The sequence below is a fragment of the Aythya fuligula genome, chromosome 21 (genome assembly GCF_009819795.1).
Source record: "Aythya fuligula isolate bAytFul2 chromosome 21, bAytFul2.pri, whole genome shotgun sequence".
In the NCBI taxonomy this organism is placed as follows: domain Eukaryota; kingdom Metazoa; phylum Chordata; class Aves; order Anseriformes; family Anatidae; genus Aythya; species Aythya fuligula.
In genome coordinates, this window is record NC_045579.1 from 3,707,660 (window position 1) to 3,721,685 (window position 14,026).

The 14,026-nt window shown below is 59.7% G+C and overlaps 1 protein-coding gene across 2 annotated transcripts in view; it reads left to right on the plus strand.

Moving 5' to 3' along the window:
- CASZ1 (castor zinc finger 1) overlaps nucleotides 1–14,026 on the plus strand; it is a 233,970-nt gene that overhangs the window by 126,856 nt on the left and 93,088 nt on the right. For both annotated transcript variants that reach the window (XM_032201411.1, XM_032201410.1), the window contains one exon: nucleotides 12,388–12,473. In XM_032201411.1, the coding sequence (XP_032057302.1) occupies nucleotides 12,470–12,473 (4 nt within the window). In that variant the 5' untranslated portion in view covers nucleotides 12,388–12,469. The remainder of the gene's footprint in view (nucleotides 1–12,387; nucleotides 12,474–14,026) is intronic.

Genomic DNA, 14,026 nt, shown 5'->3' on the forward strand with positions numbered 1-14,026 from the left:
CAGCGTGATAAGGAATTTGATGGCTTTATCAGAAATACCAAAGCTTTATTTAGCAGGGTGAGGCGAGCGCCACTCGGCTCCACACAATCTGCTGATAAATTGGAGGAAAAAAAAAAAAAAAAAAAAAAAAAAGAGGGAGCGGGGGGAGGAAAGTCTAAACTTTCCCTGATTGCACGTGGGAATGGCCCAGCTCCGGGCACCTTCCCTGCAGCCAGGCGGCGAGGCTGGGGTTGTGCGGGTGTCCTTGCTCAAGACCAGAGCTCTTGTGGGGGATGCAGGCAGCTCGTTTTCCCTCTTCCCATTTCCCATCCCATCTTCTGGTGTCCCTGCTGTCACCCAGCCATCTCCTGCATCCTCCCTTTGGCCAACAGCTGGCACACCACACGTGCCTTGGGATGTTGAGGCCCTGGGATTCCTTCCCCATCCCTCCATCCAAGGCAAGGCTGAGCAAGGAGCCTGGGGTGGATGGCCCCATCCTGGTGGCATTGTGTAATGCTCGTGCTGCTTTGCTTCCCGAAGGGCCAAGCCTTCACCTGGAGGTTAAATCCCAGCACTGGGGCTCCATCCCCGTGGGCTCCAGCCCCAGCTCTTCCAGCAGCTCCCTTGTGGATGTCTGCTGCCTTCTCCTTGCCCCTGTCAAGGGCTCCAGAGCAGCAGCCGGGCTCACAGTGGAGCAAGGAGCAGCGTGCGGGGTCTGCCCATGGCCACGGATCCACCGAGGTGAGGGATGTGCACGGCCGTGCCGAACCAAGGCTGCCCCATCCTGCAGCACGCAGAGAGGAGGCAGAGCCAGGCCCAGCGTTTCTCCTGCTCCGTGGTTATCATCAGCACATGACATCCATTATAGATCGTTACCGTGTCTCGTTGTTCATCGCGTGCCTGCGAGCAGGCCACACACATTGGGACAATTCGGGGCCCTTCCTGATCTCGTGCCTCCACACCTTTTCTTTCCATCCTTCTGTTCATTCTTACTCCTCCTCTTTCCTTTCTCTCTTTCTTTTGATTCCTCCTCTCCCCTCGGCTTGCACGCACGCACACACACAGGCGCACACACACAGGGCCCGTTCACAGTTGGATCATCTGTTCTTGGCTCTCGCCCACATCTCTTTTTGATGTGGTTTCTGGAGGGTTTGGACCAAGTCCCCCATTTCTCTCTCTGTCATCAGGAAGCCTGCTGCAGCCTCTGATTCCAGCCGGATCTCGTTAACTCTCTCTTAGGAAACCTTGCCACCTACCAGAGCAAGCCCGAGCTGTAAGCCTGGCTGGAGAGGGGGGAGAGGGCTGGAGCTGCCCCAGGTTACAGCCCCGTGTGAAGCACTTTCAGGTGCAAAGCACTTTCAGCCGTGCTCCCAGCCCAGGGCATCTTTTGGCTTGCTCCAAGCCCTGTTTGGTGTATTTCTGGCCCTGTAGCCCACTTGTCTGAGCAGCACAGAGGGCGCCGCGGTCCCCAGGCAGCGCAGTTTGGGTCCCGCAGGCACTTTGTTCTCCTTGGAAGGCAGCACGGAGATGCCGTGGTTGTGCCCGCGTGAGGGTGAGCGGGCGCATTTCGAAGAGGCTTAGCAGCAATTAGGTTTTAAATGACCCCTCTTCTCCGGGAGGTTTTTCAGATCCCAAATCACTTTTGGGAAGAGAGGCTTTGCTGAGTGCTCCGTGTCTGATCTCCGCGGCGGCTGCAGCGCAGCTGGCTGCGCTCAGCAGTGCGTTGGAGTCCCCTGGGGGCTGCTGCTAATAGTTGTGCTTTCAGCACGGAGCCAGTGGATGGGACAGGGGACAGAGGCAGGGACGCAGCCCTCCCCGCTCAGCACCCTTCCTGCCACTTGGCTCCTCTCCGGTCCCGTTAAGGCGGTGCCAAAGCTTTGGCCAGCCTCAGTCCAGAGCAAACATTTTCAGGCAGGTCAGTTCCAGGGCCGGGGATGGGGTTTGGAAGGAAAGACCCGGGAGAGGGTTTGCTGTGATAAAACGGGGAGGGAGGCGAGAGTTAGATTGCTTTGGGCATGGGTAATGGGGCATGGAGACCTCGCTGACTCAGCCGGCGCTGCGAACTGTCCCGGTCACTCGAGCAGCGGCCGCTTGGCCTCGTGTCTGAAACCAGCCCATCATCTCGGGTGGCTCCCCGGCAGGCTGGTGGCCCTGCCACAAAGCATCTGCCAGGGCAGCGCTGAGCAGCCCGTGCTGGCCGGGAGCTGGGACCCGAGGGGCTCAGACCCCCGGCTGCCCACACAGCTCAGCATCGAGCCAGGGAGGGTGCTCCTCGGGGCTGCCCAGAGCCACTCCAGGCACGCAGCCCCTGGGCAAACTTTGTATTCACTGCTGCCTGGGATCCTGGACCAAATGTGCTCCTTCCTAAAGGAAAATGGGAACAGAACGGGGAACAGAATGGGGAGCAGAATGGGGAACAGCCTCGGGCTCCCCGGCCGTGGGGCTGGGGTGCTGGGACGGCAGAGCTCCTCCCCGAAGCCGGCTAATAGAAATCAGTCCTGATTAGGATTAGTCCAGCCAGCACTGAGCTGGCAGGCTGATAATCTAATAAAAATTCCCAGGATTGGTTTACTCCGGGGAGGATTTGCGCTGGACGCGGGAGGAGCAGGATTAGCCCAGCTGTGCGCGGGGAGGGAGGGCGGGCGCGGGTGGGCAGGGAGGCTGCCGAGAGGGTGGGGGCAGGCAGACAGACAGCAGGAGTAAGTGGAAGTGACAGGGTCAGAGCAGGCCTTTGTCCTGCAGCCTGATTAGAGAGTCTGCCCCCAGTTTCTTACACTTTGGGATGTTGTCGAACAAACCGGAGCTTAAATCTGTCAGAGCGCGGCAGAGATTGGAGTTGACGTCCCGGGAACATATTCCTTGCTGTGCAGAAATCCAGGCCCTGCTGGGAAAAGGGAAAACGCCCGGCCCAGGCCCCTCGGAGCTGCAGGAGGAGATGCTGCTCCTGCGGGCAGCGTTGGGCAGCCCGACCCGTGCAGACGCCGAGGAGCACACGTTGCAGCCTTGCCCTGATTTTGGCAGCTCCGCACCCCCCCTGGAGTCCCCCGGGGAGCTGCTGGGGGGCCTGGTGCAGTGCAGGGCACGGGGAGCACCCGTCAAAGTCAGGGTAGCTCTGAAACGTGTGTGCCCGGTTCTGTGATTCTGAAGCAAAAACAGGGAGGGGAGAGAAGAAGAAGGAGTCAGAAGTTTTCAGCCAGAGGCTGCACGAGACAATAGGTGGATTTTTCCCAGCTGTGTTCTAGGGCACGGTCTAAAGGTGTCCTGGCAGCCTGCTCTGGCGTCCTCGGCTGTGGTGCTCAGTGCAGGGAGGAGAGGAAAGAGCTCCACAGTCTGCTCGACTCATCCTTTAGCTCCCTCTGACTCCCTTCTCCTCCCCTTCGGTTCATCCAGGCTGCCTCTTCTGTTCCTTGCCTGGGAAGTCCATCGCGAAACGCCAGCCTCTTTGAACTCATCCCATCCCCGTGGGGACGCGGCGGTCGGAGGAGGACCTTGTTCCTCGTGGGGAGTCCTGCCTGGAGCAGGGGAACCAGGACAGGCACCCCCGGTGTTGAGGGGCACGAGGCAGGGGCTGCCCAGGATGCAGACCCCCCCCGAGCCTGAACTCTGCAGGGAAATTAGGGAAATGCCCTCACGGCTCTGGAGGTTGCAGGTTGTGCCAGTTGGGTTTTTTTTTTCCCTTTAACAGCCGCAGCTGCCGTGGCTGGGTTGGAGCCTTTCCATCTGAGGGCCTCTGTCCGTGGGCCAGCATCCGAAAAGCTGCAGAGTCTGGTAGCTGCTCGGGTGGTGCCCTCCAGCCATCGGCCCTCACCCCCAAAAAGCAAGCGAGAAAAAGCCTCCGAGATGAGCCCGAGCTAACTAAATAACGAGAGCAGTGTCCTCTCCAGGCTCGGGTAGCTGCATATATGATTGTCAACTTGATGAAATCCCCCCGGATGTAATGAGCTGATTTTCTGCTGTTAATATTGCATCTGCTGATGAAGGATTCGTTAGGATAATGGAACGAAGCTAAAATATAAATGACTCGCTGTCAAGAAGCAGCTTTTGCTTGTGTTCTCCTGACAGTTCCCCGGCCATGGCGAGGGAGTTGTGTGTGCTCCGCACACGTCTGCGAGGTGTGCGCGGTGCTTCGGCCCTGCGTGTGCGGGGACACACGTGTCACAGCGGGCTCCCTGCGAGCCCACAGCCCGGGGAGCCTGGTGCCAGCGTGCCCGGACCCACCGGGGGCCAGGTCTGTGCCCCTGGGGAGCTGCCGACAGCGAGCAGAGGCCAGGGAGGGTCCTTGCTGTGCTGGTCTGGGGCTGCCCCGTGGGCTTGGGGCTGCACTTCACTCCTGCTCCTTCTTTTTGTAGCTGCCCCGTTCCTTTCTCCTGTGTGTTTGTTTGCAGAGCGGCGGTGTTTTCTTTCCAAACAAGAGAAAGCAGCACAAGCGCACTAGGAAGCGAAAGCGCTCCCTGCTCGTAAAGCTTTTCGAAATGCAGAGTATTATTTTCCTTGACAAATGCAAAAAAGGTTTTGAGAAAGGCGCTCGTCTCGCCGCGGAGCCGTAATCTCACACCTGTGCCTGCAACCTCCGGGTCGCTCAGAGCGGGGGGCTCGCTGCTCCGTGCGCCAAATGCCACGGGACCCCCTCCCTCGCCAGGGCTGCGGGTGCTGGACCCTCGCCGTGGGATGTGCAGGGAGGGGAACCCAGGAAAATGTTTCCGAGCATCTTCGGCACCTCGGACTTTCCGTACACTTCCTCAAAGCATTAAGCGAAGCGTAGCGTTGCCAGCCCTTCATTTTACCCTACGCCTAAGGACATTCGGTGTTTTCCCTCCAAGTCTGTGTTTCTGGACACAGGAGGCCGAATGAGAATCTCAGCTTTCATTATTTGTTTGTGGTTTTTTTTTTTTTTTTTTTTTTTTAATCGCATTTCTAGCTCTTCTGATTACCAAGGAGGAAAAAAAAAAAAAAAAAGAATGAAAACACGAACTGTAATGGCTCAAAAATGAAATTAAAAAAGGCCCTGCTTTCCATTATTATTTTTCAAATCACATTTTTAGCCAATAACGCCAGGGATCGGAGCGGTGATTTTTTTTTTTTTTAATAGCTGGAGCTGACACTGGGGGCTGCGATGCTTCTCCCGAGGTGTGAGGCCGCGACGCCCCGGCCTCGTGCACACCCCGGGAGCGCGCTCGGGCCCCGCCTGGCCCCGCTCCCACTTTTGGGGAGTTCCTCTGGCTGCTCAGGGGCTGCTGGCGAGGAGCAGCTTTAATTGAATCGTTCTTTACAAAAGACCATGCATATAAATGAGGGGGGAGGGAGGGGAGGCACAGGAATACCGCGGTAGAAATTTTGCGTCGGAATATGTTGGGTGGAAAGCAGCGAAATCAAGGGTGTCCGTGGGGGGGTGTAGGCATCCGCCTGGTGCTTTCCCAGCCCTGCTCCTGGAAACACTTCTTCTCTTCTCTCTCTCATCCCAAGCCTGATGTGGAGGAACGTTTCCAACTCAAGTCTGGCTTAAAAAGTCTGGCCGTGCCTCTGGCCGGAGGGGCTGGGTGCAATTATGGCCTGCCCCGGCCCCCAGGAACCCATAAAGAAGCCTCCTTGCATCAGGATTTCCTCTGGCGAGCCAGAAAAAGCAAAGTGGGGACACGCAGCAGGGGATGGGAGGTACCCCCGGTGGGAAGGTGGGGCAGGAGAGGCGGGGAGCCCTTCGTGCCCAGCACAAGCTGTGCAGCCCTGGGCGCGTGGGGGAAGCTGGTGACCAGCAGCAGTTCCTCTGCTGCTTCTCAGCTGTATCACAGCCAGTCCTGGCAACCCCAAGTCACAAGCTGGGCTCCAGAAACGTGAGCTCATCCCAGAAGTTTGGAGACGGAGCAGGGAATGCCCAAGGCTGCGGCGTTCCCGGCCTCGCTCTCCGAACCCTTCGCTGCTTCTGGGCTTCTCTCTGCCTTGGCGAGGGGGCGGAGGCGGGCAGGGAGCTGTGACCAGCGGCCCTCCTGGCATCCCCGAGGCTTTTTGTGCTAGGGGCAGGGAGCCAGACCCCGAGCCAGCCTAGAGCAGCCCTGCTCCCTGCCTCACACCCACTCGGGCTCTGTTCCCAGCCTCGGGAAGCTCTTTTGAGGAATTTGATTGCAAATTTAGGCGCTGCTGGGCTGCGACAGCGCGGTGCTGCCGGAGGGACCTGGCCTCGGGCAGGCTCCACCTGCAGTGAGCATCCTGGGGGAGATCACAGCCCCCCCATGACATTTTTCCCCATTTTTCCCCATTTTTACCCCCATCCAGGTCCCCAAGAGCCCCGCCAGCCCCCGCACCCCTTCCCACAGGCCAGGTCTCCCGGGCCAGCGCCTGGCGCGTATCGGCGTGTTTCTGTGTGTCAGGCTGATTTTTTTCTTTCCTGGGGTCCCCTGCTTCATCATTATCTTAATCACTGTTGTGTTAAGTTTCATGCTTCCTTTGACCTTTATTTTCGGCCTGGTTATGCTGTTTATCTGCCTCTGACACTTGTCCCCTGGTGCTATTGCCAGGGAAACCCAGCGCAGAGGCCTTTCCCTTTTCCCCCCACCCCCTTGTCCCTTTCTGTTCAAATTTTTTTTTTCTTTCCTCCTTTTTCTTTTCTTTTTTTTTTTTTTTTGTCTTTTAACATGGTTTTCCTAAAAAGTTTTTTAATCAATCAAATTCGAGGCAGAAAATAGGCTTGGTCACGCCTGGTCCTTGGGTCGTGTGACACTCACTCAGGGTCCTGACAGCTCCTCAAAAGGGGCGCAGGGGCCGGGGGGGCCGGCAGCGCGTTTCCCCAGGAAAGGCCCCGTTTCCATGGCGCTGCCCCCACCTCCCCACCGCCCCCCGGCCCCGAGCCCTCGGCCCCGCACCCGGGGCGCTGGGAAGCGCTCGTGCCCTTGGGGGGGCCGGCGGGGGCCTGGGCCTGGCTGACAGCTGCCGGGGTTCTTCTCCGCCACCGCAGCTCGCGGGGAGCCAGCGGGAGCGGCGGGCCGTGCCCCAGGGCCCCCGCCGGACCCGCATAATCAGGGGCTTTGCACAAATGCCCCATTTTTCATCCCCGGCTCCGGCGGTTTGCGCCGAGAGGGACGGGAGATCCCGGGCGCCGCGTTCGCCTCGCCAGCCCGCGGTCGCTTCTCCCTCTCGTCCCCCTGCTTCCTTCGCTCCCGTCCTGCCCCGGGACACCCCGTCCCCTTCTGCCGCCTCCAGCCGGGCATCAAAACCCTTCCTTTACCCCTCCTTGCTCCAAAAACTCTCTTCTTGTCCCCAAAACTCTCTTCTCCCACTCCCTCCTGGCCGCCGTTTCCCCTCCAAACCCTCCAGCCCCCCCCTTGCCCTCTCCAGTCCTCCATTTACGCACGGTCTTTCTCTCTCTCTCTCTCTCTGTCTCTTTTTTTGTAATTAATGATTAGTTTTAATTGGTTTGCTTAGGCAGCCTGACAGCAAATTAGCAGGAGCCGGCCCAAGGCTGCCGAGTGCCAGGTTTGGGGACTGCAAGCAGGTGTGGGGCAGGAGGTGAGGTGGGCTCCACACATCACACCCAGGGCTGGCGGTGCCGGGAGCACGGCGGTGACACTCGGGGCTGCCGTGTCCTGTCCCTCTGGATCCAGAGGTGGCCAAAGGCAACAAGAGCAACAAGCTGCGGGGTTTCCTCCAGGATGGGGTTGGCTTTGGGATAGGGTTTCCTCCAGGATGGGGTTCCTCCAGGATGGGGTTCCTCCAGCATGGTCTCCGTGCCTTTCCACCGCCCCGTGCACCCGTTCTCCTCTTCTTTTTTGCATCGTCTCTGTTGGGATGCGTTGGGCTCTGCTCAACAGGTGTGGGAAGAGGGCAGCGGGGGGCAGCGATGGGTTCCCCCATGCCTGGGGAGCCACCAAGCAGGCGGCTTCACCCCGTGCTAAAGGCAGGTAACGGGGAGGGGTGGGAAGGCAAAGGGGGGGCTTTGCTCTTTTCTTCCTTCGCCGTGATTTCCCTTTGCTTTGCTTTTCTTTTCTTTGCCTTTTTTATAGCTCCCATTTTTCTTCTTTATGAGAGGCGAACGGCAGGGTTCTCCCAGGGCTGGGAAGAGCGCTCGGTCCCAGGCTGCTCCCAGCCAGATGGAGGGGAAGGAAAGGGAAGGGAAGGGAAGGGAAAGGGGGGCAGCGGGCCCGTAACGCTGGGGGAGAGCTGCGGTGAACGAGGACTGGGATGGAGCCCGGGGCGGTTGGCGAGTTTGGGAGCAGCAGGCAGACCCTGACCTATTTGGGATGCCCACTGCCCTCATCTTCAGCCCAAAACTTTGCTGGCAGCCCCAACTGGATGGATGCAGGGGCCACCATGGGGACGTTCCTGTGCTCTGCTGTGCCCCCGAGGGAGGCTGTGAGCTCCTCCCAGCATCCGTGCCCAGCCAGTGCCCACGCTGGCACAGCCCTGCTTGGTGCTCAGCTGCAAGCGTAAGGCCAGGAGTTGTGTTGGGACAGCCCGGCCCCTTCCCCAAACACCCCCGTGTGTGAAGCTCACCCCGGTGGAGGTGCTGGTGGTGCCCGCAGGGACTGGTGCTCGTGGCCCCCCTGCCTTGGGGGCCGGTCCCAGGGCTCGCTCCTGCCCTGGCCGTGTCAGGACGTGCTGCTCTGCACACCCATGCCCGGGTGTCGCTCCCCAGCCCTGGTGTGGCCCTGAAGAGGCCCTCACGTGGCTTTGGCAAGGCTTTGGGCCTCAGCTGAGCTTTGGGCTTCTCCAGAGCAAGGCGAGGGATGTGTCTGACTCCGCCGGGAGAGGGACAGAGGGTGCAGAGCACCTGCTAGGAGAGGCTTGGGGTCTCCCGGCTCATTTCACTCCTGTGTGATCTTGGCTTATCTCCACAGCTGCCGTCCCTGCAGTGGCAGAAGATGCATTTTGAAATGCTGCAAAGCCTCCATGTGCAGAGTGCTTGGCAAGTCGGCTTTCCTGTCCCTTCCCACCCCTTGACCCTGTCCCTCAGGGAACAGCTTTAGGACCTTCCACTCCCCGCTAGCTGCCTGCACTTGGCTGCACTCCTGTGAGCCAGAAGGGCTCGAGGAGCTGGCGTGAGCCAACATAGACCAGGACAGATGCAGCAGAGCCTGGCGATGAGCCCAGCTCCGTGCCATCCCTCTGTCACCCAGGTGTTGGGTGGTGCCAAGGGGCGAGCCCTGCTCGCTCTCTGCCAGGTGAGGCTCGGGCCGGGCTTTGCCACAGCTCCTGCTAACGGGGCGGCACTCGGCGGAGCTCAAGGCCTGAGGAGCTCATCCTGCACGGCGTTTGCTGAGCTTAGTGCCAGTATGAGCCTGATGAGGACAGTTTTTATACTCGGTAGTGCCACTGGTGCCACTGGTTCAGAGGGAAACTGAGTCAGGGCGCACTCAGAGCACCGGCATCACCCCGCCCGGCGCGCTGGCACATCCCTTGGTGCCAAATCCGAGCGAGGGCAGCAGAAAGCAGCTCTGCCCCCTGCCCTGCCCCACTCCCAGCTCGGCCTTCAGCCTTCCTCTCCTCTTCCTCCCCAGCGCCCGCGGCCGAGCCGGCTCCTTTAAGGCGGGCGCGCGGGGGAATTGCACGGTGCCAGCCTGCGCTGCGAGCGCCGCTCCTGCTTCCCCCCCGGAAAGTTTCCTGCCCAATTGTTATGTGCGATCCGATCTGAAAGTTGCTCTCTAAGCTTCTTGTCACATTTTGACTTAATGAAGTGCAACTGGAGTGGGAATTGGGGTTCATCACGCCAGTCTCACTGCGCTCCCTTGTTGTCAGAAAACAGGGGCGGTTGGGGACCGTAATGCAACGCTGCAAGTCGTTATCATTCCGGTCAGTCTGTTTAACACAAAATTAAACAAAGAACTAATTAGTGCCTCATGAATTAATAAATGCGCAGTTGCCGGGTAGGAAGGGGAGGAAAGAAAAAAGGTTGTTGAAGGAAAGATACTGAAAAAGTCGAATTAGGATGTTGTGTCAAGGGGAAAAGAAGAGAAAAAAAAAAAAAAAGAAAAAGGAGCCCACTTTGGCAAAGAGTTTGGATCCGTTGGTTTCCCTGGAATAAGCTCCCTCCTCCTCCTGCTCCTCCTGCGTCCTGCTCGGCCGCTCCACGGCAGCTGCACTGAGGCGGGCACGGGGCTGAGCGAGGTCTGGATTTCTTCATGGTGCTCCCAAGGAGCTGGAGCTGGGCTCGGCGGCCAGTGGCCAGCTGTAAATATTTACCCCAAGAGCTCGGGGCCGAGGTGCGGGCTGGGAACCCTTCCCTGGGCACGGGGAGGCTGCGGGGACGGGGATGGCGAGCGGCTCCTTTCCATCCCAGCACCGGGAAGCCCATTTTTTTTGGCGGAGAGGGGGACGTGTGGGGTTTGTCCCCTTCCAGCTCAGGAGGGAGCCGCGGGGTCTCCGTGGCTCGGGGGGAGCCGGAGCAGGTGTCGGGGAGGAGGCGAGGAGGCAGGGGCAGCGGTGGCAGCGCGCTGCTGGATGTCCTGCAGAATTCGAGATTGTCCCCGGGGCAGCGTGTAATCGGGGATTAGCGATGCCCCGCGGTGCTCCCCCAGCCCTGCACCTCACCAACGTGGGGGGGAGAGCGCGGGGCAGCCGGGGCCTTGCACCCACACCGTGTGTGTGCCCACCCGTGGGTGCCGCGCCGTGCCGCGCCGTGCTGCGAGCAAGAGGGCTCTGCTCTGGCGCATTGTCAGGCTGGGAAGCAGGCAGAGCTGGGGGAGGGAAGAGTCCATCCTTAAGAGGACATGTCAAGTACAATTAGCGTTATCTGTCTAAATATGTACTGGGAACACAGAATACAAGAGGAGGCCTGGCTGGCTTTAATGGAGACATATGCAAGGTCATATTGCCTCATACAATCCCCCAATCTGATTTGGGGATTACACATTCTAAGTAAATTGGCGTTATTCCTCTTGCATCATTGATAAGCTGCGGCCGAAAGAAGGGGAGTAAAAAAAAAAAAAAAAGGAAAAAAAAAAAAAACAACAATTAAAAACTCCAACCCAAGAATTGACCGTGCACAGGGGTGAGGGAGCACAGCCAGGGAGGAGCTGGGGAAAGGGGGGAGAAAAGGGAGAGAGCAAAAAGGAGCACAACGGGATGGAAAGAGCAAGCAGGAGAGAACAAAAGGAAGAGAAAGGTGGCAAGGACGGAGGGTGCCCGGCCGGGAGAAGGATCCCGAGCCGGGGAGCTGCGAGTCCTGCCCTCAGCATACCCAGCCCTGGGGTTTGAGCAGGAGGCAGCTGGTTGTGCATCTTCAAAACCTCGGGGGCTGCCTCTGCTCCACGTCCATGCGCCCGCCGGGGCCGTGCCAGCAGCTCCTGCCCGCCCTGGGTCCCGGCCAGCACCCCGCAGCTATCTTGGGCGCAGCGCGCTGGCACCGGGCAGCAAGGTCCCTCGGGACAGGGGCAGGCAGCGGGGCAGCACAGAGCTCCCCCAGCCACCTCCCCGTCACTTCCACCCTCTGCGGGTGTCCCCGGGGGGCTGAGCGGGTCACACACCGCGCCGGAGCCAGGGCTCCTGGGTGCACGGCTCCTTGTGCCTGACCTCAGGCTGGTTTTTCATTTCGCTGCCACGTCGCGGGCACTTGTGACAGCTGTTTGGGCAGCCTGGCACTGCAGAGACAGCGGGGCAGGGCCGGGAGCCCTCAGCACACGGCGTGAAGCCCCCCCTGCTCCCTGCCACCTTCCCTGGGAGAGGGAAGTCCCTGGCTGGCTGCTGTGGCACCGTCCTCCCCCGGGGCGAGCTCTCCTCCCACCCTGCTGTGCAGGATAACCCCCTCCGGAAGTCTCACGGCACGGCTTTTATGCTCTGTCACATTTTTGGAACATATGGTTTTAAATAATTCAATTTACTTTTCATGTGTTTTGCTGCGACTTTTTTTTTTTTTTTTTTTCTTTTCCCCTGTCCCTTTTTCTCTTCCCTCCTCGCTCTCCGCCTTCTCGGTGAAGGAAGGAGGAGGGGATGGGGGAGCTCAGAGCATCGGGACCCTGCCCTGCACCCCCTCGCCTTGTGCCCCCCAAATTACAGGAGGGAGGCTGCCCACCGGGCTGGTGAACCTCTGGGGGTCAGCAGGGGAAGGGGGAGGGCTGCAAAGGGAATAATTTGGCACGGAGCAGAGGGCCCCCTTGGCTGTGTGGGTGCTGAGCAGCACCAGGGCTGTTGTGGTGCCTGGGGAGCAGGACCCCGGCTGCTACAAGCTGCTCCCTGTCTGCTAAATCGTGCCCAGCCCTCGCCAGGTGCCTCCTGTGCCATGAAACACCGGAGTACCGGGTGTCTCGTGGCGTGCACGGCGCTGCATGGTGCGGCCAGGAGCAGCAGGGCACTTGGTGATGTGCGGGTGCCCCGTGCTGGCCCCGCTGGGGTGCTTGGGGCTTTTTTTGGGGTATGGCTATGGGTCGGGTGTGCCCTGGGTGGTAGCTGTGTGCATTAACCACCTCCTTTCTCTTCCCTCCCCAGGATGAAGTGAATTTAGAGCTAAAAACCAGGCAAGAAACCAGGCCTTGAAACCTCCGAAAGGTAGGAGAGACTTCAGACTGCAATGGGTATGTCACTACGCCCTCCTGGGTTCTCTTTTCCTCTGCGTGTCTCTCACACTCCATGCTCTGCTCCGCGGCCGTGTCTGCACTGGAGCTTCTGGGACTCGCCCTGCGTCACTTGGAAGGAGGGACGCAAAGAGAAGAAGGTCTAATGCAGACACGGCCCCTGTGTGTCCTAATCCCGTCCTTGTCTTTGCACGGCAGTTGTTCTGGGCACCCCATTTTGTCATTTTGGGTTTTCCTCCACATCCTCCCCGCTGCCTCTGTCTGGTGAGCAGCGTGCGGCTTCGTGTCCATCCGTGCGGGGTGGTGGGAGGAGGAGAGGGGCCGGTTGGGGGATGGATGTGGTCTGCCCGCCGTCAGGTTTTGCTGAGCTCGGTTCACACACACAGGTTCAGGCGGCGATGCGCGCGCTGCCCTGCTCATCTGGCAGGTTTTTATCCAGTCCCCCTGCGGCAGCTCCGTGCCTCCAGCCTGACTTCTCCGGGCTTCCCCTTACCTGCACCCCGTGTGACCTCAAAACCCAACAAGTTGGGGTCTCTAGGGCTGGCTGCTGGCTTGGTGCTGGATAAGACTCGGGCTGAAAGGGGATCTCCTCTCTTCCAACCCTCGTCTCCACGTGCTAGGTGGGTCCCTGTGCCACCTGCTGAGCAGTCCCCGCCCGTCCCCACTGCCTTCACCCACCAAGGCTCTCCTCTCCCACAGCCCCACTCCTTCGCCAGGCACCAAGACAAGTCCAGGACGAGGCCAGTGGGGACGTGGCAGTGATTTGGGGACGCTGAGCATGCTCTGCCCTCGGGGACATCACCCTGGGGGCACCAGGAGCGCTCCCCATGTCCGCACCCAGAGCATCCCCGTGGCCGCGGGGACCCCCGGTCCTGCACAGGGAGCTGTGGGGCTGGGACCGAGCGGGATCAGAGGGGCTGGGGCTGCCTGGGGGCCCCGAGCCGGGCCGGGCAGTGTCAGAGGTGACCGGTGGAAGGCCAGTGTTATGTAAATACCGCTGCTGTAACACGGGGGCCTGAATGGCCCCGCGCGTCCATCCATCATCGCTGGGGAACAGAAGCCTCCCTGGGAGCACGGGGGGCCGGCAGCGCGGGGCGCGCAGACACAGGCAGCATGTGCCCCGCTCATAAACTGTTTGTTTTCTTTTTGTCTCTGGCGTTTCGGGACGCCCCGCTGAGAGCAACGCTCGGTTTTGTCCTCGCAACCTCTCCCCCAGCCTCCCCCCCACCCCCCCAGCCCCGCCAGCCCTTCCTTTTCCTCCCTCCTTCTCCCCTAACCCGTAAAAAAAAAAAAAAAAAAAAAAAAAAAAAAAAAAAGAGGGGGGAAAGAAAAAAAAAAAAAAGAAAGTCCCCTGTTCACATTGCGGCTTCTTTCTCTGACTTCAAAGGCTCCCCATCATTGTTTGGGATCGGCAGGCAGTGGCCCTGAAAACGTGATCACAGCCGGGCACAGTGTAGGTCAGCGCCGAGCGCCATGCTCCGAGCGCTGAAAGGAGCAGGCAGATTCTTCCCTTTTCATGCTTCACAACCCTGGTTACAGCGCTCGGCCTCGCC